The sequence below is a fragment of the Mobula hypostoma genome, chromosome 1, assembly GCF_963921235.1.
Source record: "Mobula hypostoma chromosome 1, sMobHyp1.1, whole genome shotgun sequence".
Taxonomy (NCBI): Eukaryota; Metazoa; Chordata; class Chondrichthyes; order Myliobatiformes; family Myliobatidae; genus Mobula; species Mobula hypostoma.
Window position 1 is genome coordinate 47120051 of NC_086097.1, and position 24717 is coordinate 47144767.

Below are 24717 nucleotides of genomic sequence, written 5' to 3' on the forward strand. Positions count from 1 at the left end.
ATCTTGCGGTATTGTTAGATTTAGGTGAGTACTTGGATTGTTGGTTATGTATGCTGTATGAGTAAAGTACTTTGAGTGTAATCTGCATGAATGTCATCTGATCTCAATTTTACAGAGATAATGGTTGGAATGGGTTACACTCGTGAGGAAATCCAGGACTCCCTGGCAAAAATGAAATATGATGAGATAACGGCAACGTATTTGCTGCTGGGACGAAAGTCTAATGAGGTAAGCATTAAGAAAAGAAACAAGCTGCATTTATACAGTTTCTTTTACAACTTTGAAACTTATCAAATAATTTTATCGCTACTACTGTATTTACAAAGTATGATATTATTGGAGGATTAGGAAAAGCAGCAGCAATTTTATAGAGTGTTGTCCCAGCAAAAGTGATAAGATAAACTGTCAGATATTTTAATTATTTGTTGAAGTCAAACAATGGCTGGGGCACTAGAAGAACACTCCAGCTCTTAATCAGGAACTTCCCTGGGAACGTTTGGGTTTTTGAAGTGAGTCTTAGTCCACAATCTTCTGATTTGGAGAAGTCCAGCACCATTGATCATATGCTACTTGCCCTGATTTCTTTAATTTTAAAATTTAGTTTCTCCTATATTCTGCACTCTCTAGAATAAGTATCTTAAAAAAACTGTTTATTTGACAGCAGGATAACTCCAGTCAAATTCTAAAATCTCACCCCCACCCCACCCCAAACCACCCCTGTCTGCTATTGCTTGGAAATATAACAGTTGTCACAGGTGAGATAATAGATCAAGGAATTGGATCTTTATCTTTTGGTTGATGGTAAGAGACCTCTTGCTGCATTTACTTGCAGAAACACTTTTGTTCTTGCAGACCATGTTATTGTTTTTCAGAAAGTAGTTCATTTTTCAAAAATTACGTTTTCCTTTAAGATTCAGGACAAAGGTCCTTGGAAGCAGCCTTGAAATGATTTGCAATGTAAGGTTGCAATAGAAATGCAGATTATTGCTTTATTAAATCTGTTTAACAAAATGAAACTATTTTGTTGCATAAATAATATTCTAGCTTCACTTTCTCCATTCGCAAAACTATCATTACCCCTAATGCCACTGCCGTTGTATCCTAGCAAGGCCAAATGCCCATGTCTCTGTTCATACTTCAGCCATCTGGTGATCATTTTTATGTGTGACATTTGTAGCATTTGTCCATCTTGTCTTGGCAACATGGATTGCGACCTGTTCCAGGCAAATTATTTGTCTGGAGGATTTTAAGTTCACCTAGGACACCTGAAAAGTGTATCACAGTAGTAGATTGATTTGATTTGAAGTGATTTTTAAAGATCAGCCTAAGTAACCGCATTAATTTCACATATAGATTTTGAAGAAAGAATGAAGCAGCCGGAAGTCCTGGTACAAATTGGCACCAGTGACATGGGTAGGAAAAGCAAGGAGGTCCTGAAGAGGGAATTTAGGGAGCTAGATAGAAAGCTGAAAAGCAGGGCTTCCAGGGTAACAATCTCTGGATTGCTGCCTGTGCCATGTGCCAGTAAAGGTAAGAATAGGATGATGTAGCAGATCAATGCATGGCTGAGAAACTGGTATAGCAGGCAGGGTTTCAGATCATTGGATCTCTTCTGGGGAAGGTGTGACCCACACAAAAGGGGCAGGTTACACCAGAACCTAAGGAGACCAATATCCTTTCGGGCAGGCTTGCTAGAACTACTAGGGAGGGTTTAAACTAATTTGGCAGGGAAATGGGAACTGGAGTGATTGTTTATAAGCAGAGGCCGTGTATAGTGGGACTGTCAGGGAGTACAGGCATGTGAAGGGCAGAATTGCAGTCAGCGGGATGAGTTGCAATGTGAAAGGGGGACAAAATCAAAAAGGGTGATTGATAAGGATTGAAAGTAGTGCAAAAACAGAAATTTAAAAGAAGTAGTGACAGTGTTCATGGATTCAATGTCCATTTAGAAATTGGATAGCAGAGGGGAAAAAATTGTTCTTGAATCTTGTGTGCCTTAAGGCTTCTGTACCTCCTTCCTAATGGGAACAATGAAAAGAAGGCATGTCCTAGTGATGAGGGTCCTTAATGGTGGACACTGTCTTCCTGATGCACTGCTCCTTGAAGATGTCTTGGATGCACTTGAGGCTAGTTCCATGATTGGAGCAGTTAATTTTACAAATTTCTGCACCTTCAATCCTGTACAGTAGCACCCCCCACCCCCCGTCCCTGCATACCAGACGGTGATGCAACCAGTCAGAATGCCTTCCTCTGTAGAAGTTTTCGAGTGATTTAGCTGACGACCCAAATCTCCTCAAACTCCTACTGAAATATAACCACAGTGTTGCCTTCTTTATAGTTGCATTAATATGTTCTTCTGAGATATTGACACCCAGCAACTAGAAATTGCTCACTCTCTCCACTTCTGCTCCCTCTATGAAGATTGGTTTGCGTTCCCTTGTTTTACCCTTTCTGAAGTCCACAATCGGCTCCTTGATCTTACTAACATTGAGTGCAAGGTTGTTGCTACGACACCACTCAACTAGCTGGTGTTTCTTGCTCCTGTGCGCCCTCACGTCACTGTCTGAGATTCTGCCAACAATGGTTGTATCATCAGAACATTTATATATGGCATTTAAGATATGTCCAGCCACACAGTCATGAGTACAGAGAGAGTAGAGCAGTGGGAGAAGCACCAATCCCTGTAGTGTGCCACTATTGATTGTCAGCAAGTTGGAGATATATTTCCGATCCATACAGATTGTGGCCTTCCAGTTAAGAAGTCGAGAATCCAATTGCATAGGGAGGTACCGAGGCCTAGATTCTGCAGCTTTTCGATCAGAGCTGTAGGAATGATGGTGTTAAACACTGAGTTATAGTCAGTTAACAATATCCTGACATGGGTATTTGTATTGTCCAGGTGATCCAAGGCCACGTGGAGCCATTGAGATTGCGTCTGCCATAGACCTATTGTGCCGATAGGCAAAATGCAGTGCGTCCAGGCACTTACTGAGCCAGGAGTTGATTCTAGCCACGACCAACCTCTCAAAGCATTTCATTACTGTAGATGTGAGTGCTACTGAGCGATAGTCTTGGGCAGTGGTATAATTGTTGCTTACACATTGTATCGAAAGGACAGGCAGGTAAGCAGAGGAGATGGGTTTGTTGGTCAAAAATTAAATCAAATCCTTAGAAAGAGGCGACATAGTATCGGAAGATATAACACCCTCATGGATAGAGTAAAGAAACTGCAAGGGTAAAAAGACCCTGATGGAAGTTATATACAGCCTCTGAACAGTAGCCAGGATGTGGACTGCTAGTTGATTGGAGGGGGTCACTAGCAGGGATGATGGCAGAGTAGCAACGGCTGGAGTTTATGGGAGCAAATATTATTATTATTGAGATATAGCGTGGAATAGGCCCTTCCAGCCCTTTGAGTGCCGCTGCCCAGCAATCCCTGATTTAACCCTATCTTAATCACGGGACAATTTAGAATGACCATTTAACCTACCGACCAGCACATCTTGTGACTGTAGGAGGAAACCAGAGCACCCAGAGGAAGCCCACGCAGTCACGTGGAGAACGTACAAACTCCTTACAGGCAGCAGTGGGAATTGAACCCAGGTCACCTGTACTGCAAAGCGTTATGCAAACCACTACGCTACCGTGCTGTCCCAATTCAGAAAGTGCAGGATAAATACATCCCAAAGAACAAGAAATATTCAAACGGCAGGATGACTCAACCGCTGCTGACAAAGGAAGTCAAAGTCAACATAAAGCAAAAGGGAGGGCATATGATAGATCAAAAATTAGTGAGAAGTTAGAGGATTGATAAACTCAAAAACCAACAAAAGGGACTAACGCAAACACGAGGAATTCTGCAGTTGCTGGAAATTCTAGCAACACACATCAAAGTTGCTGGTGAACACAGCAGTCCAGGCAGCATCTCTGGGAAGAGGTACAGTCATAGGGGCCAAAACATGAAGTATGAAGGTAATCTAGCCAATAATATCAAGAGGATACCAAGTATTTTTTTCAGATATATAAAGAGTAAAAGAAAAGTGAGAGTGGATATCAGAATGCTGGAAAATGATGCTGGAGAGATAGTAACGATGCACAAGGACATGGTGGATGAACTGAATAAGTATTTTGCATCAGTCGTCACTATGGAAGACGCAGCAGTAGGCTGGAAGTTCGAGTGTGTCAGGAGACAGAAGTGAAAGCAATTGCTATTTATTGGGAGAAGATGCTTGGGAAGCTGAAAGGTCTGAAGGTAGAAAAGTCACCTGGACCAGATGGAATACAACCCAGGCTTCAGAAAGAGATAGCTGGGAGACTATGGAGGTATTAGTATTGATCTTTCAAGAGGCCAGGTCATTGGGTGGATTTAAGACGGAGGTTGATAGGTTCTTGATTAGTCACGGCCTGAAAGGTTATGGGGAAAAGCAGGAGGATGGAGTTGAGAGGGAAATGGTATAGCAGGCTTGATAGGCTGAATGGCCTAATTCTGCTCCTTATGGTCACATGATGTTTTGGTCTTTCCTAAATATTACATATTTTAAGAGTTAAACTGCACCACTTTTGCATGCTAATTTTAGTTCTTTCCATGAACTGACCATTCCAGTGTAAAAGAATTGTATGGTGACATCAAATAATCCCCAAAAGGCAGTTGTTTTGGCATGTTTGTTCAGTTTTCTGTAGTTGCATTTATATCAACTGCTGTTTCTAATCAAAATGAGTTGTAATGATTCTGGTTATTATTGTCAACAGCAGTCATCAGGCATTACAATATATTCTGATTTTTGTAATACCTTGAACACAAGTAGACCAGGTGAGGATTATGTCCACTAAATTTCAACTGTAGCTATTGTAAAATTTGAAGAAGTTCCTTCATTATTTCTAACAAGAAACTAGAACTGGGGCCATGGGTTAAGTGTGAACTGTGAAGCTGAAGGGGAGCATCATCAGTTAGAGAGTGATGTGAGTATAAAAGCCTGCTGCCAGCAGAAGTGGTGGATGCAGGTTTGAGTTCAATATTTAAGAGAAGATTGGATCAGTTCATGGATAGAGTTAAGGAGGGCTATGGTGCCGGTGCAATTCAATGAGACTAGGCAGTATAATAGTTCAGCACTGAGTAGATGAACTGAAGTGCCTGATCCTGTACTGTGGTGCTTAATGTTTGTGGTCTTCCACTACTGTAGCACATCCACTTTAAGGTTCAATGTGTTGTGTGTTCAGAAATGCATATCTGTGCACCACTGTTGTAACACATAAGGTTATCCGAGTTCCTATCAGCTTGAACCAGTCTGGCCATTCTCCTCGGATCTGTCACGTTAACAAGGTGTTTTCACCCACAGTACTGCCGCTCACTGGTGTTTTTGTTTCATTTATGGCATCATTCTCTGTAAACTCTAGAGATTGTTGTGTGTGAAAATTCTAGGAGATTCTAGCAGTTTCTGTGATATTCAAACCATCCTCTCTGGCACCAATTATCATTTCATGGTTAAAGTCACTCAGATCACATTTCAAAGGATTCAAAGGTACATTTAATGTCAGAGAAATGTATACAATATACATCCTGAAATGCTTTTTCTTTGCAACCATCCACGAAAACAGAGGAGTGTCCCAAAGAATGAACGACAGTTAAATATTAGAACCCCATAGTCCCCCCCAGCTCCCCCTCCCACGTGTAAGCGACAGCAAGCAAAAATCCCCACTCCCCACACCAGTTTAAAAAAAAGCGCATTGACACCCGCCACCAAGCACTCAAGCATGAGCAAGCAACAGTAAAGACACAGACTTGCAATAATCCCACAGTCTTCACGTTTCACTCGGTATTCGACATACCACAGGTGCTCTCTCTCCCTAATAAGGGAGAAAGAGGTGCCTCTGTTTTCATAGCGAGTGGGGAGACATAACAAACAACTCTCTGGTTTACGATGTTAAAGGTCCACTACATCGCTTTTTCTTGAGCTCTGGGCACGCAGCCACAGATATTCCAATTCCCCCGATGACACACGGGTCTCCTGCCGTGACAACGACCCTTGATCCGCCTGTCTCCAGAGCCCGGAGGTTCAAGGCTTCCAAAGCTGAGCCCTTGGCATGCCGAACAACGGCCAGTTATGGAACCCCAAGAGTGGATCCCATTCCCACAAAGAACCGTAGTCAGCGTGTAACTCCAGGTCAGGGTCTTCAAAAGAACCCTGAAAGGGTTCCCCATTCTTCCCCATTCTGATGTTTGGTCTGAGCAATAACTGAACTTCTTGATCAGCTCTGCATGCTTTTATTTATTGAGTTGCTGCCACATGATTGGCAGATTAGATATTTGCATTAACGAGCAGGTATACAGGTGTACTTAATAAAGTGGCCACTGAGTTTAATTGTCGGTGATTTGTCCAGTGAGTAAACTCAGCTTGATGAGAGGTGTAAGTCTTTAATACTAGATATACTAATGGGTTTGTTTTGAGTTTAATTAAAAAATTGACAGTTTTTGAAAGCCCTCATTAAATACTTTTATTTGTGTATTTTCTTTAAATATAAAAATAAGCTTTCAGACATAAGAAAGTACTAACGAATTGAAGTTTTCTATATCCTTATTACATCTGTTGAATATTATATAGAATTGATTGTGAGGATAGTAGATATATGACAGCAGGATTTTAATAAAGAAAATAATTTATTTTTAAAAAATTATTAATATTTTAACTGTAGTTGATTTCTTGTCACCTAAACTACTTCATTGTCCTCTTAGTTGGAAGTCAGTGATTCAAGCTCCAGCAGTAATCTTTCATTAGCAAAGATCAGGCCAAGCAGTGACCTCAACAATAGCACTGGACAATCCCCCTCCCATCATAAGGTCCAAAGAAGTATTTCTGCCAATCAGAAACAAAGACGGTACAGTGATCATGGTGAGTGTTCTGAACCATCCCGAAATGTTGGAAAAATTTATTTTCTTTCATTTTCTGAATGAAACAGCTCCTGCCTGTTTCTGACTGTAGCAACAGAATGTATATTGCATCCTGAGCCTAAAATTCCATGTACTTGGTGTTTGAAATGTTTCTAAAGTCTGTTTTAATATACTTTTAAGTGACAGACTTGATGGATTTATAGATTTAAAAATGAAATGACAATTACGGATTTTGAAAAACTTAACCAGAAAATCTTTTTATTTTATTTGAAGCTGGACCCTCTATTCCACCAGTGGTATCCTATGCAAAAAGAAGTCAGACCAGCACAACAGACAGTGACTTGAAGGAGGAAGTTCAGTCAAGGAAGTCAAGTACCACTGCTGTCGGAGGAAGAGGAATTATTCCTTCCAGCCCGAAATTGGGAAATGCTAGCAATCCTAATAAAGCAGAGATTCCTGATCGTAAAAAGAATTCTGCTGTTACTAGTGTAAGCATAACAGATGCTAATTCTAAATATAACATGAACATTTTGCGAGATTTGTATTATTTTATGAAATTGATGGAATGTTTATTTAGTTTAAAGAACTCAAAGCCCAGACATGTTACAAATAAATGTTTGAAGTGTGATAAATAAGATAATCGTTTGGGTGTTTTTGGATGACACATAATTGTTGACTTTGCAACACACACCAAAGTTGCTGGTGAACGCAGCAGGCCAGGCAGCATCTGTAGGAAGAGGTGCAGTCGACGTTTCAGGCCGAGACCCTTCCTACAGATGCTGCCTGGCCTGCTGCGTTCACCAGCAACTTTGATGTGTGTTGCTTGAATTTCCAGCATCTGCAGAATTCCTGTTGTTGACTTTGCATCTGTTTTTCCATATTGTACCTTCATATCTTTATATATTTGAGAGGACACACTGATTTTTGGTTTAATGACTTGTGTAAAGATAGGATGTCTAAGTTACAGCACCCTCTCAGTACTGCATTGGAGTTCCTGCAAAAATGTTTCTGAAGCATGGTTTGAGCCTACAATCCTTTGACTCAGTCCACTGAGGCAAAGCCAGATTATTCTTGTATGTTACTTGATTACAAGAGAAAATATTTTTAATAAGATGTTGCTCAACAGTGGAGTAATAGCACCCATTGCAGAGGGCTATGTTCCAAAATTCAAGCTTAACTAATTACTGCTCAAATGTTTTTGTGAAGCAGGCTTGCAGGTTTTGGCCTGGGATGCGGAATGAAGTTCTGCAGAGAATGTTTTGGTTCCTGCATATGGTCTTTCATGTGCATTTTACTTGCGTGTTTAGTATTGCTCTTCTAGAGATCAACATTTCACACTGTACGCATTCTACCTGAAGCTACAAGAAGCTATTATATTATAGAATGAACATAGAAACAATTCTAGTGCAGATGGAAAGGAATCATGCCTATCTTTCTGTTACCAGAATAATACAGTGTCTGGAGGAATGACCCGACGGAATACATATGTCTGCAGTGAAAGAACCAACATAGATAGGCATTCTGTATTACAGAATGGTAAAGAGAACAGGTGAGTGAGTAGAATCAAATTTGATTTATAATGATGCAGAATTCACTTTAGCTTAGAACACTTCATTACACTAATATTCCAAAGGATTCTATTAGGATGATGGAAGATAAATTAAAATATTGTACATGCCATACAGTTTATCAATTATTGCTCTGTATATTTTCAGTAGATGTTTCTGTATGCTTAAATAGCTTTTGATGCTAAAAGATAGACTACTGTTTTTTCTTTTCTACTACTTCGCAATTTTAAAATTACTTTTCTACTTCTGCCCTCACATATATTTGAAATAGTAGAATCTCAGCTAACTTTAAACAGCATGGTGTTTGCTTTTTAATTTGCACTTGTTCAACATTGTGCTCCATGTTGTACTTCTGTCTGCTTCTGCCTCTTATCTCAACCACACTTCATCACAGCCTGACAGAAATGTCTGCTTGTGCGACTAGTTCTGCGTCTGCGTATGTATCTGCTCCTGCATCTACATCCGCTTCTGCTACATCTTCCACTACTACTCGATTACGGCATCAGAAGTCAATGTCCATATCAGGCTCAGGGTATGCTACCAAGATGATGCCTGCAATAGACAATGAAGCAGATAACTTCAACCCTAAGTAAGCAAAGGAGGCTAATTCATTAAGTTTACTTGCTGATGTTTTTTTTACCCTATTCTAATTTTGTTTAATTTTTCTTAATTTTGGAATATTGTAAATGCATAGATTTAGCTGCAGCCTAGTGCTGGTGCCACTGTTCTGAAGAATCTGTAAAAATCTTTTGATCGCAGTCTTGCAGTTGGTATATGGTAGTTCTGTGTTGAATATACGATCTTTTAGCATTACATCCAAGAGCAAGATAAATTAACAAAGTTCCGATTATTTATTTTGTCTGTAGTTGTAAATGCCGTATACATAGCATTCATGAAGCATAGTGGTGTTCTTAGTCCTTAGACTGAGGGAATAAGCTGTTTATTTTCATTTGTGTTTAGGTCACATACAATGATCAGTATTTTTCTCTAGCTTCATTTCAAATATAATTCTAGCTATCTCAAAAGGAATTTGAATGCAGGTTAAATTGCTAATGAATAAGTTCTGTCAATTAGTGCTATCTTGATTTCATCATATAGAAAAGTGTTTAATATTTATCTAGATTATGAAGACATGCAGTCCTCTTATTGTCATTTAGTGATGCATGCATTAAGAAATGATACAATATTTCCTTCTAATCTTGTATGCGAGAACTGTGCGAGAATGCGTAATTGCAGGTCGGCTTTCCTATTTGTTTTGTGGCTTTTAATAGTTTTTGTCACAGCTCTATCTTGTAAAAATTTAAATACTTAATGTCATTATTTTGTTGTTTTATCTACTTGTAGCTGGTTTTAACTCAAAATTATTTTAAGAAATAATAGAATATTAATACTATTATGTCTAATTTGTAATTACCAGTTCATTAATATGCAGTAGTTCTGGAATGATTTTGTTGCTTTTTTAAAATGTTTTCTTATAGTACTGCTCCAGGGCAAAGAACTCCTGTGACTTCCACTCACAGTATCAGCAGCGCAACCACTCCTGACAGAATCCGTTTCCCTCGGGGAACTGCAAGTCGTAGCACTTTCCATGGTGGTCAGCTCAGAGAGCGACGAAATGCAACCTACAATGGACCACCTGCATCTCCTACACTGTCTCATGATGCCACTCCTTTGTCGCAGACACGGAGTAGAGGCTCTACAAACCTCTTTAGTAAATTGACCTCAAAACTCACAAGAAGGTAGGAAATATTGAGTATATAGATTTTTTTTTACCATCTATCACATAAATTCACTCCAATGTTTAATTATTTCATCTTCATAAATTTACATTGAACTTTCTACAAACTTGAGCGTGTTGCTAAATATAAGTGCTTATAAATGTCATTACTGTTTTAAAAAAAAGCATTGCCTAAAATTTTAAGTTTTATGTTTTTTTTGGAAACTGCCACTGTTGCATTTTTATTGTATAATTTGAAAAAAAAAAGACCATTTATACATAGGAGCAAAATGAGGCCATTCAGCCCATCAAGTCTGCTCCAACATTCCATAATAGCTAATTTATTATCCCTTTCAACCCCATTCACCTGCCTTCTCCCCATAACCTTTGATGTTTTGACTATTCAAGAACCTACAAATCTCTGCTTTAAATATTCCCTATGACTTGGCCTCCACAGCCATCCGTGGCAATGAATTCCACAGATTCACTACCCTTTGGCTAAAGAAATTCCTCGTCTCTTCCAAATGGACATCCTTCTATTCTAAGACTATGCCCTCTAGTCCCAGACTCCCTACTATAGGAAACTCTCCACTCTATCTTAGGTCTTTTAATATTTGATAGATTTCAATTGGATACCCCTCCCCCCAGTTATCTAAACTCCAACGAGTACAGGCCCAGAGCCATCATTTGCTCTTCATACATTAACCTTTTCATTCCTGGAATCATACTTGTAAATCTCATCTGGATCCTTTCCAATGCCAGCACATCTTTTCTTCGATAAGGGGTCCAAAACTGCTCACGATACTCTGGGATGACCAATGCCTTATAAAGCCTCAACATTACATCCTTGCTCTTGTATTCTAGAACTCTCAAAATGAATGCTATTGCATTTTCTTCCTTACTACTGACTCAACCTACAAGCTAACATTCAAGGAATCCTGCACAAGGACATCCAAGTTCCTTTGCACCTCTGATTTTTGAATTTTCACCCAGTTTAGAAAATAGTTTATACCTTCATTATTTCTATCAGAGTGCATGACTGTACACTTCCCTACACTATATTCCATCTGCTACTTATTTGCCCATTCTCCCAAACTAAGTCTGTCGTTAGACTCTCTGCTTCCTCAAAACTACTTGCTCCATCACCTGTCTTCATATCATCCGCAACCTTGGCCGCAAAGCCATCAATTCCGTAATCCAAAACATGGACATATTACGTGAAACGAAGTGGTCCCAATGCTGATCTCTGTGGGAGAACACTTGTCAGAATAGGTCTTCTTTAGTCCCACTCTTTGCAATCTGCCAGTCAGCCAGTCTTTTATTCATGCTAGAATCTTTCCTGTAATACCAAGGGCTACCAAGGGCATTGTGTGTGGTACCTTGTCAAAGGCCTTCTGAAAATCCAAGTAAACATCCACTGACTCTCCTTTGTCTATGCTGCCTGTTATTTCCTCAAAGAATTCGAACACATTTGTCTTCCAAGGCTCCTACTTAAGGAAGCCTTGCTGACTTTGGCCTATTTTATCATGTGCCTCCAAGTACCCTGAAACCTCATCCTGAATAATGGACTCCTATATCTTCCCAACCACTGAAGTCATGCTAACTGGCCTATAATTTCCTTTCTTTGCCTCCCTCCCTCCTTAAAGTGTGGAGTGATATTTGTAATTTTCCAGTCCTCCAGAACCATTCCAGAATGTAGTGATTCTTGAAAGATCATTACTAGTGTCTCCACAATCTCTTCAGCTATCTCTTTCAGAACCCTGGGTGTATTCTATTCCATCAGGCTGCGATGACTTAAGACCTGTCAGCTTCTCAAATACCTTCTGCTTAGTAGTAGTAACTACACTCACACTTTTAGATTTCTGACATATGGCTAGTGTTTTCCACAGTGAAGACTAATGCAAAATACTTAAGTTCATCTGCCATTTCTTTATCCCCTATTACTGCCTGTACAGTGTCGTTTTCCAAGAGCCCACTCTCACCTCTTTCACTCTTTATATATCTGAAAAATGTTTGGTATTCTCTTTTATATTATTGGTTTCATATTTCTTTTTTTCTCGCCTTTTGTCTTTTTTTGGTTGCCTTCTGTTGATTTTTAAAAGCTTCCCAAGCCTCTAATTTCCCACTGGTCTTTGCTATATTATATGCCCTCTCTTTTGCTTTTATGCTGTCTTTGATTTCCCTTGTCAGCCACAGTTGCCTCATCCTTCCTTTAGAACAGGGGTGCCTAACCTTTTCTAAGCCATGGACCAATACCATTAAGCAAGGGGTCTGTGGACCCCAGGTTGGGAACTCATGCTTTAGATGAATACTTCATCATTCTGCGCCTTCTGAATTCCCTCCAGAAACTCGGGCCATTACTGTTCTAACATCATCCCTACTCCTGTCCCCTTCCTATCAACTTTGGCCAGCTCCTCTTTCATGCCTTGGTAATGCCCTTTACTCCACTGTAACACTGATACATCTGACCTTAGCATCTTCCTCTCAAACTGCAAGGTGAATTCTATCATATTATGATCACTGCCTATTAAGGGTTCCTTTACGTTAAGCTCCCTAATCAAATCCGGTTCATTGCACAACACCCAGTCCAGAATTGCCTTTGCCCTAGTGGACTCAAACGCAAGCTGTTCTAAAAAGTCATCTTATAGGCATTCTGTAAATTCCCTCTATTGAACCTGATTTTCCCAGTCCACTTGCATATTGAAATCTCCCATGTCTGTCATAACATACCCCTTTTGCATGTTTTTTCTGTCTCCCTTTGAATCTATATTCCACGTCTTGGTTACTGCTTGGAGACCTGTATATAACTCTCATCTGATCTTTTTACCATTGCAGTTTCTTAATTGTACCCACAAGAATTCTACATCTTCCGATCCAGCGTCTTCTCTTTCCAAGAATTTGATTTCAATTTTGTTTTACCAACAGAGCCACCCACACCCCCTCTGCCTATCTGCCTGTCCTTTCAATACAATGTATACCTTTGGATGTTAAGCTGCCAACTTTGATCTTCTTTCAACCACATCTCAGTGATGCCCACAACATCATACTTGCCAATCTCTAACTGCGCTGCAAGGTCATGTATCTTATTCTGAGTGTGTTCAGATATAACACCTTTAGTACTGTATTCATTACCCTTTTCAATTTTGCTCCCATGTTACACTTCAAATCATCCCGCTGACTAATATGTCCTATCATCTACTTGCCTTTCTTCAGTCTTACTACACAATGCATCTACTGGTACACCACCTACCCCATCCTCAGCCCTATTGCTCTGGTAAATTAGTTTAAACCCTCCCCAACAGCTCAACAAACCTGCCTTGCAAGGATATTGGTCCCCCTCAGATAGGTGTAACCTATCCTTATTGTACCAGTTATACCTTCCCTAGAAAAGATTCCAATGATCCAGAAATCTGAAATCCTATCCCCTGCACCACTTCCTCAGCCACTCATTCATTTGTGCTATCATTCTATTCCTGCCCTGCCTAGCACATGGTACTGGGAGTAATCTAGAGATTACTGCCTTGGAGGTCCTGAGTAGAGGCAGTAGTAGACATATGACCCCGAGCAGTTTGCTAGTATTAAATAATTTGCTGCATCATAAAGTTTTTCAGAGTATTGTGGACCTTCCAGTGCATCAATGGACTGGGTTTCAAGTATAGCTACTGTTTGTATGTAGGTGAAAGCATGAGTGAATTCACACTGCAAAGTCCCGTGAATGACAGGAGAAACAAACCAGTTAAAACTGTTTTAGTAGATTTAATTGGACTATATTCTAGAAGAACTGTCTTGATTTTTAATTAATATAATGGGTTCTTTAGTTCCTCATGGGGAATTTAAGAGATCTGGTTAAAACAAAAGCAAGTAAGATTCCTGACTAGTCAACAAACTTTGGATTCAGATGTTGAATTAATACCATTGGACTAAAGTGGTATTATGCCAATTGTCCAATGATGTAGAAATTTTTGTGATGACTTTTTTTTTGCTTTAACAAAGTAAATGATTTGCGTCCCTTTCGCAATACCAGGATGCTCCTTAGTGCTGAACTTAAGTTTTGAAAAGTATACTATTTGAACTATTCTAGTGATATAGTTGTATTAAACTGTTTTAAACATTAAATAATATAGTAACTTCAATAAAATATGTTCATATTTAAAGTGATGTGCAAGTGTTTTAGTATACAGTGCTATTTAGATTTGTAGAGGTGCAAATTCAAATTGAGTACCTACAGATTTCAGTTTTTTGATTCTTAAAATATTGCAGTTCTCTATTATTACATTTTCATTGTTCACTACATTATTGTATGGCCATCTTACTAAGAAACTGTGAAATAAATATTTGGAAATAGATTCTTAATGAATCTCATTGAAACATCCTTAACAAACCAAATAAAGTGTAATTCCAAAATAGATTTTGTTTTCTCTATAGATGTGACAATGGATAGAGAAAACAAAATTTTGTGGAAAATTCAAGGTGTACTGGAATTTTTTTTTCCTGGCTTAAATGTAGTAGCGTAACATAACATATAACAATTACAGCACGGAAACAGGCCATCTCGGCCCTTCTAGTCCGTGCCGAACTCTTACTCTCACCTAGTCCCACCGACCGGCACTCAGCTCATAACCCTCCATTCCTTTCCTGTCCATATATCTATTTAACTTTAAACAGCAACATCGAACCTGCCTCAACCACTTCTGCAGGAAGCTCGTTCCACACAGCTACCACTCTCTGAGTAAAGAATTTCCCCCTCATGTAACCCCTAAACTTTTGTCCTTTAACTACAACCTTGTTGTGGTTTGAAGACTTGTATGCTTGTTCATTATTTGCCATGAAGATTATAAATATGTAAACAAAAAAAGGAATTTGATGGATTCATGTGAATTTGTAGAACTTTCTCATGAGGAAATCGTAAGTAATGATACTCCACCAAAGCTAAAATTGAAATGAGTAGCTATAAAATGAATGATTTTAAAATTAAGAAACATGAACAGATCTTTCTTTGGTCATTAGCACAGAACATACTATAGTAGTAGTTGTATGTAGGCTTATATTCTTGAAACTGGATTCTATTGAAATCAACAGAGTGTATTTCACAACTGGTGTATGATGCAAGTCGCCATTATATTGAGTGTTTAGCAGAGTCTACCATAACTAAATTTCTCTTCAACTAGATTTTCTGTGCAGTCAGAATGTGCTGCAAACTTGATCTAAGTTATTAATGTAAACAATAGTGAGGAAATTCATTTTGGCTAACAATATTGAGCTATTCCTGGGTGGACTGTTGGGCAATCATAATCTTCTACATGGCTAGAATCTAAATTGCATCTGTAGCTTTATACCGAATCCTATCATGGCATCTTTCTCATTACTATTGTTTGATTTAGGCATAAAACATGCAATTTTTCATATTACATACATTTGGATTTTATTTACATTTTTGCTTCTCATTTTTTTTTTATTTAGAAACATGTCTTTCAGGTTTTCCAAAAGGTAGGATTTATAATGTGATGGCTTGATCTGCAATATTAGCAGAAACCTGATTTCACAGCCTTGATAACTCAATGACTTGCTGCTAACATGAGAAAATACTACTAGCTTACTTAGGAGATTGTATACTTTTAGACAATTAGTGTTGGGGAGCAGATTAACCTTAAAAAGCTCTTAAAAATAGCTATAGCTGAGCATGCTTGTCACCTGCTATTGTATTAGATTCATAATTAATTAAATATCTGGGTTCATATTGCTTTTCTACTAATGTACCAAGCATGAGTATGGGTGTACATTTGTTTTTAATTGAATAATGAGCACTGTCAATGCAAAATCTTCTGAAATAAATTATGTAAAATACTGTCGGCTGAGGAAGCAGATTCTGTGATTGCAGTACCAAAGTCTGTTGCAAAATGTGTGATATAGAATTCAAGTGATGCAGGAGGAAATGGATTTCCGTGGTAAATGGCATGATTTTCAGTTCCATTTACGCATTTTAGAGCAGATGATTTGCCATACCTCATGGAAAAGTTTTGTGTTAAGACAGAAATGCTAGAAAGATTCAGCGGGTCAGTCAGCATCCATGGAGAGAGATCTTATTTGATGCTGCAGTTTGATGACGAGAAAAGGTGAGGAAAAACATTTTGAGTTGTAGATAGGTATAGCAAGCAAACAAAGAAAATGCCTGTGATAACATGATCAGCAAGAGAAACAAGTGCTGGCTAAGAGAAGGTGGTAAAGGCATGTTAGTTACAGTTGATCTGTCTAGAAAATATATAACTAGAAGATCAATGAGAACAACAAAGGTTATATAATGATGGTAAGGCAAGAGAACCACTCTTGATCAGCATGATATCAGGTATTCCTTTTGTTCCCTCTGCCTCTTCCTCCATCTTTTCAACTTAGTGCATGTTTGATTTCTAGTGTTTTTTAGATCTGAATTGTTTTATTTCCTTCTCCAGAATGCTGCCTGTCTGCGTAGTATTTCCCACATTTGCTGTTTTATTTTTGGATTTAAGCATCTGTGAAGAATTTTGTATAGCTAATGAAAGAACTTTTCCCTTCCATGATAACAATTTTCACTGCCCCGGCCCTATATGAATATCACACACTGATAACACAGGAGTTTCACTGTAGGAAACTTTACAATTGCCACAGTAGCTTAGGAATTATAGTATTTTTATCTAGAGATGTAATATATTATTTATAATGGTTAAGAAAATAATATCCTGTTTCCCAGATACCAGCCTGAGTTTTGCTGAATTTCCTAGGTTATGATTGTTTTTATTGTGTGCTTTATTTACTGGATTCATTTATTAGGAGAAAGATCACTGTGATGGCAGACTTAGCCAGAGAGAGCTTCAGATAAAGAGAGTTAGAGATGCTGTAACATTAATTAAGTCTGTAATTATGTTGTACCGAAAGATTATATGCATATGTTGCCTGATAGCTGAATTGCGCCACATATTCTGCTGTGAAATTACTGGAATCCGTAGATTTTAAATGAACTGATATAAAAGGTAATATAAATTTTTATAAAACTGTTGATATTTCAAAAATCATTTGATGGTATTAAATGTGATTTTTTAAAAAAAGTGATAGGTTAATTTGGTTAGTACATTGGCTACTTCGTTTGTAAACTGGATTTATTATAGATTCATAGTGTTGTTGAGTGATGAAGGCATCAGGGAATGAATCCTGGATGATTAAAAAAAATGCTGCATTCTTTTCCAAGTCTACTGAATCATAATATTTATAAATGATATTGAAAAAGATGGCACCTGCTCAAGCAAGCTAAAGAGTGAAGTTTATTATGAGATATTTATCACACGTTGTGGGCAAGGCAAAACACATGGAAACCTATTCAGAGTGCCATTGACAAAATGGTAAATAAAACAAAATGAAGTTGGGGTTGTGTTAGATTTACTGACCATTTACAAGGTATTGTCACGTTGGTAAATTAAATCAGTGTTCATCTTCAGGACATTTAACTAATTGAATATCAGTTGTTCTGGCCTTTGCATAAATAGGTCACCTACCATGAAAAAGGGTACATTACTATAGAGCAGTAAGTGACAAGATACAGGAATTCTGAAGAGATGGTCAAAAGAAGAAAGCTTTACAGGTGGACAACCCTGGAACATCTGGATGTCAAGGATGCATACATCATGATACTTTTTATCAACTACAGATCAGCATTGATGTATGTGGAATTGAGAGAGGAATTCAAAATATTTCTTTGCTTTATTAATTAATATCTTTTCTGAAACACTATCCATTGACCAGACTTTGCTAGCCAATGAGGGAGCGTACACCTGAGCTCATAGCAGGCATTTTATTATATCTCAACAGAATGAAATTTCCTAGAGAAAGGTATATTTAAAGACTAAAGAAAATGGAATTTGGGATGAGAAACTACAACTTCCAATAAAAACAGGATAAAATTTCCCCAAAAAAATGCAGTGAATAGGGAAGACCCATATATATTTAATAGATAAAATCAACTTCTATCACTTCCACCTGGCATAAGATTGTCCAATGCTCTTTACTAGCTAGGAATAATGGCATCATCACTGCATTCAACCTTTTTCAAATAACGGTGGCAAAATGAGGTTAAATGATGACAATACGCCATAGAAAGAAATCTATTTAATGTTAAATATTAACTTAATGGGGCCTGAGTAACTGGTTTGTGGGTTAATTATTGTAAGATGTGAGTACAGGAAGGAAACAATATAAAGCGCCTTGTTGGGAGATTATATGGATTGGAGAGAGCCTATGATTATAACTTGCATCAGATACCTTTCTCATTTTGGGTGTTTATGTATTCCTTCAAATATTTTAAAAATTTATCAAATATCTGGTTTATTTCTTTTGATAATCTCTCAGCACTCAGTTATTGACACAGTTTGTGTTGTTGCCAAATTTTGAGCAAATGACCACAGTTTAATGTTAATGTACTTTTTGACAATGAAACAGCAAAGTAATTTTCCTACTGACATTTTTATAATACTTTTCATCTCACTCTAGGAGATTACAGTATTAAGGAAAGAACGCAAGAGCATAATGTGTTCTGTGTACTAAGAGTATTCAGAAATAATAAGGTGCTTGAGGAACTTAGCAGGTCAGGCAGCATCTATGGCCCAATGCCTTCTATGCTCACTTTGATCGCCAAAACATGGAGGAACTTCACAAATTCCTATAGCCCCCAATGGCCCTGTGATTTCAGTCTCTGAGGTTGATATGAGGGAACCCACGGAAAGCATTCTACCCTTTTGGGCTACCTGGCTGAGTACTAAAGACCTGTGCTGAATATCTGGCTGGCGTGTTCACTGATATCTCTAACCTCTGGCTTCAGCAGTCTGAGGTACCCACCTCCTTCATGCAGGCTTCAATTATATTGATGCCTAAGAAGAATGTAGTAACCTGACTCAATGACTTATCATCCAGTACCGCTTACATCCACTGTGATGAATTGCTTTGAGAGGTTGGTAATGTAACATATCGACTTCTGCCTAAGAAGTGATCTACTCCAATTTGACTACTGTCATAACAGTTCTTTAGCAGATGCCATTTCATTCAACCCTGGAACATCTGGACAGCAAAGATGCATACATCATGATGCTCTTTATCGACTGCAGATCAGCATTCATTACGATCATCTCTTCAAAACTAATCAGTAAGCTTCAAGACCTTGGTCTCAATACCAAATTGTACAATTGGAGCCCCAATTTCCCTTCTTGCAGACCCCAGTCAGTTTGGATTGGCAACATCTCCATCAGCACGGGTGCACCACAAGGCTGTGTACTTTAGCCCCCTGCTCAGCTTATGACTATGTGGCTAAGCATAGCTCCAATGCTATATTTAAGTTTGCTGACAACACCACTGTCATTGGCCAAATCAAAAATGACAAATCAGCATATAAGAGGGAGATTGAAAATCTGGCTGAATGGTGCCACAACAACAACCTCTCAGTCCATGTTAGCAAGACCCAGGAGCTGATTATTGACTTCAGGAGGAGGAAATCAAAGGTCCGTGAACCAGTCCTCCTCAGGGGATCAGAGGTGGAAGGGTCAGCAACTTTAAATTCCACTGTTTTATCATTTCAGAGGATCTGTCCTGGGCCCAGCACATAAGTCCAATTACGAAGAAAGCATGGTTTTTTTTTCTTCTGTATTTGCGCAACTTTTTTTTTTGCATATTGCTTGTTTGTCCTGTTGGGTGCAGTCTTTCATTGATTCTATTGCGTTTCTTGGATTTGCCAAATAAGCCCGCAAGAAAACTAATCTCCGTTTTGTATATGGTGACATATATGTACTTTTATAATAAAGTTACTTTGAGTTTTGATCTGTGGAGACTACTGGACAGTTGATGTTCAGGTCAAGACCCTTCATCTGGACATCTGGTCTACATGCAGAACTAATTCACTGTTAATTCACGGACACTTGCAGGAAAATACGGAAACACTGACAGAAAGGTAGTACCGCCAGAAAGACAAGTAACCAATTAGAATAATTTCCTGTTGCCGTTTGAGGAATAACCATCCTGGGCAATTAGCATCTTGTTCTTCATTAAATATCATCGTCTTCAGTTTAATCTCATCAGAAAGATTATATATAGATTATTGTAGCATTCTCTTGTACACTATTGAACAATTACCTTAATTTATGTGTATCCAATCGTGGAGTAAAGATGGAATGACCCAGAAGTAAGTGCACATTGCTGTCTTGCATATAAGTCATTGTGATTTTACAGATCTTCCCACTGGGATTTTGTGGAAAACACTGTGGATTCACCAGTGTTGCTTTGGCAAATCTAGCTTGCAGTCTAAGCAAGAAGAAAATTTGACAGTTAATTAAGATTTTCCCAGAACGGTCAAGGACTGAAAACTGTCAAAAATGTTGAAAACCTTAGAAAACTTTGAAACAAAGGTCAAGCATTTTCAAACATTTCCAAAAATTTTAAACTATGCCAGCATAACATTGGATATTTGTTTATAAAGATCCTTGAAATTTTCTTCAAGTAGTTTTAAATTTTAAATCTTTGGATATCAACTTTCAAGTTATTCAGAACTAATGCATTCCTTTGAAATTAATGGAAGAATATCCTTTACATCACAAATGTCCTGATGCAGGATACTTTAACAAGTTCATTATCCCAAGTGGTGAGTAACCAGCCACAAGTTCCTGGCTGCAGTATCATATGAACACTGAAATCTCAGTGTTATCTGTTTTGTAAATTAATGATGGAAAACACTGAAAGTCTTCACATTATTGCTCAGCCACATTTTGGCTATCAAGTTTAAAGAAATAATTTCATGCATATTTTAAAACACATTTGTACTTTATTCTCAATATAGAAACTGTCCTCAATTACTAGCAGGGCAGTTCAGTGACCTTCATTTGACAGTTAAATAAAAATCACTATCTATATCTTGCCTCCAGTTGCCATGTGGGCATTTAGGACATTGGAATGTTTAAAACAAGTTAGAATTCTGTCAGTTTATTGTGGTTAGACAATTGTTATGAGCCTTGACCTTTTTGTTGTTGAGTATACGCTCATAAAACTTACTTGAATTTCTCTTTTTCAACTGTTCTTTCCCCTGTGTAATGTATAAATACTTTAAATTGTTCAGATTCAGAAAAGAATTTACAGACCAGCCAGTGATACGTTTCAGAATATTTTTCAGAATGTGCATATTGACCTTTTGCTCTAGGGTTTGGTGATATTTGTAAACTAGTTAATTACTGCAAACTATTTCATTATCACTGACCAAAGGAAGTACTGGAGACTAATGATAAAGTATTGAAAAATCACATAATCCAAAAGTATAGCTGCAGTTTTTAATCATGAGATATGGCTAAAATATTTCCATTGACTTTAATGGGTTAGAATTATCCATTGGCTTCTGATTTGGATGATAACCTGTACTTATAAAGTAACAAACCAGTCTGCAGATTATTTAATTTTGCGCTGAAGGAGTCTGAAGTTGAGAACTTCTAATTAAATATATAATAAGTATATAAAATTAAATCATGTATAAATTAATTTATATATAATATGTGTAGTTTTTTAAAAAAGAGGGGGGAATGAGTAGTAATAATACTCCTTTATGGGGATATATAAGAAATAGGAGCAGGAGTAGGGCATCTGGCTCATCGAGCCTGCTCTGTCATTCAATAAGATCAAAGCTGATCTGGCCATGGACTCACCTCCACTTACTTACCTTTTCCCCATAACCCTCAATTCCCCTAGTATGCAAAATAGATGCTTTTTTTTGAAAATGCATAATCCACATAACTACTTCAAAACTACCGTGATATTTGAGATTTTTCTTTTATGATTTCAGCTTCTGGTATTTATGTTGCTAGCAAGAGCAACATTTATTGCCCAACCTTAGTTTTCGCCAGGAAGCTGGTGGTGATACACTGCCCTGAACTTCTCTCTCCAAGGGCACGGTTTGAGATGCAGTTCCAGAATTTCGACCCAGTTCTCCTGAAGGAACAGCAACATAATTCCAAGTTGAGGTGATGTGCTGCTTGTAGAAGGAACTGTAGGTTCCCACAAGCCTAAAGCCCTTGTTCGTGGCACTGAAGGTTATGTATTTGGGAAATGCTGTTAGAGTAGCCTGGACATGTAAATGCAATGGATTTTTTAGATTGTACAGTATATACAATGCAAAATTACACAAATGCTGCTGACGGGAAATGAAATATGGCTACACTACCAATGAAGCAAGCTACTTTGTCCCAAGTAGTGTCAAACTTACTGAGCACTTGGAATTGTAGACAAGTTTTCCACCATGCTTCTAACTTGCGCCCTGCTGTTGCTGGAAAGGATGTCAGGAAGGTGAGTTAGTTTCACTGTAGTATATCCAATTTCTGATCCTCACTCCTCACTTGTAGTCACAATATTTATGTGACTGATCTAGTGTTTCTAATTAATGAGGTGCCACTGTAATTTGATGTTGGAGGACTCAGCAAAAGTAATACCATTGAATGATAAGAGTAAGTTAACTTCATTCTTGTTGGAGGTGATCATTACAATTCTGGCACAAATGTTCCTTGGGAGTCTGGACTGAATTAGCTAGATTGGATTTGATCTGTCATTGGTGAACACACATACCGGGCTTTATTCCATTTTCTCAGGTTGATGTTGGTATTGTAACTGTACTGAAATAGTTTGGCTTAAAGTGCAGTTTTCAGGATGTTATCTAGAGTCAGAGTAATACAACATGAAAATAGGCCTTTCATCACAACTGGTCCATGCTGACCACTGTATCGTCCCTGCTAGTCCCAGTTGCTCATTTTTTGCCTTTAACCCTCCAAGTCCCTCTTTCACATACCCATCCAATGCTTAATGCTGGAATTGTGTCCATCCAATGACTACTTTCTTATTCCAGGATCTCACTGGCCTCTGTGTGAAGAAGTTCCTTCTCAGGTCTCTTAAAGATCCTCCTCTCATCTTGTGGAGAGGATCCTGCCAGTCTCTGTATGTCCTACCCTGATATAATTGTCCAAAATGAATCACTTCACACTTGGTCCATCTTTCTGACTGATCAAGATCCCTTTGCAATTCATTGTAACTTGCTTCACTATCCACAAGGCCCCTTAATTTTAGTATCATCAGCAAACTTGATATTTCAACCATGTTACTATCCAAATCATTTACATCATTAATAAATAACAGACATTCATAAGACCCGAAGAAATAGGAGTCCATTCAGCCCATTGAGTCTGCATTGCCATTGGATTGTGGCTGATACATTTTCGCTCTCAGCCCTACTCTCCTGCCTCCCCCTCCCATAACCTTTGCTGTTATTAATCATTAACCTATCAACCTGTGCTTCAAATGTAGACTATCATTGTCTATAACTACTATAACTATTTTAAAACATAGAATTGTGTTAACTGGACCCAAAGTGCTCCCCAGTTACCACTTCAGTTACTTGGCCTGCCATTTTTTTAAACAATAAACCTGATGATTTGACCTTCATGGCCATCTGTGGCAATGAATTCCACAGATTCACCACCTACTGACTGAAGAAATTCCTCCTTGTCTGTTCTAAATGGATGTTCTTCTAATCTGCAGCTGTGTCCTCTGGTCCTAGACTCTCCCACTTAAAACATTCCCCCTCTATCTACAAACATAGATCTGTCAATATTCAGTAGGTTTCAATAAGATCCTCTCTCCCCGCCCGCACCACGCCCCTTCTAAACTCCAAGGAGTACAGGCCCAGACCCACCAAATGCTCCTCATGCATTAACCCTTTCATTTCTGGATCTTTCTCATAAACCTCCTCTGGACCCTCAAAGTTCAAAGTGAATATATTATCAATGTACGTATATGTCATATACTATTTTGAGATTCATTTTCTTGCAGGCAGTTATGGAAAAATAAATACAATTGAAATTATGAAAAGCTATACATAACAAATACTGAGAAACTTTTAATATGACAAAAGAGAGCAAATATGCAAATAATTTTTAAAAATGTAAATAAGTAGTACAGAGAACATGAGTTGTAGAGTCCCTGAAAGTGAGTATAGGTTGTAGAGTCAGTTTAGTGTTGTGGTGATTAATGTTATACACAGTGGTTCAGGAGCCTGATGGTTGTAGAGTAATAACTGTTCCTGAATCTGGTGGTGTAGTACCTGAGGATCCTGTACCTTCCAGAAAGAAGAGGGTATGACCTAGATGGCAGGGGCCCTTGATGATGGATGCTGCTTTCCTGTGGCAGCATTCCTTGCAAATGTACTCAGTGTTGGAGAGGACTTTGCCTGTGATGGACTGGGCTGTATCCACCATTTTTTGTAGATCCACTCTCCCATGCCAGAACATCCTTTCTGAGATACAGGGCCCAAAACAGCTCACAATACATCAAATATGGTCTGATCAATGCCTCAGTATTACGTCCTTGTTTTTATATTCTAGTCCTCTGGAAATGAATGCTAACATTGCTTTTGCCTTCCTTACTACCGACTCAACCTGCAAGTTAATCATTAGGGAATCCTGGCACTAGGACTCTCAAGCCCCTTTGCACCTGGGCTCACTAGCAAGTGG

General features: G+C 38.3%; 1 protein-coding gene across 7 annotated transcripts in view; it reads left to right on the plus strand.

Annotated features, from left to right (window-relative positions):
- The window catches only part of mark3a (MAP/microtubule affinity-regulating kinase 3a), a 175370-nt gene that overhangs the window by 126099 nt on the left and 24554 nt on the right, over positions 1 to 24717 (plus strand). For 3 of the 7 annotated variants that reach the window (XM_063047737.1, XM_063047751.1, XM_063047769.1), the window contains 6 exons: positions 116 to 228; positions 6731 to 6887; positions 7160 to 7374; positions 8332 to 8435; positions 9933 to 10193; positions 15632 to 15658. In XM_063047737.1, coding sequence (XP_062903807.1) covers positions 116 to 228; positions 6731 to 6887; positions 7160 to 7374; positions 8332 to 8435; positions 9933 to 10193; positions 15632 to 15658 — 877 coding nt within the window. Of the gene's footprint in view, positions 1 to 115; positions 229 to 6730; positions 6888 to 7159; positions 7375 to 8331; positions 8436 to 8848; positions 9044 to 9932; positions 10194 to 15631; positions 15659 to 24717 lie in introns of all 7 variants that reach the window. The other 4 variants (XM_063047745.1, XM_063047758.1, XM_063047784.1 and 1 more) reach the window with 3 other exon arrangements.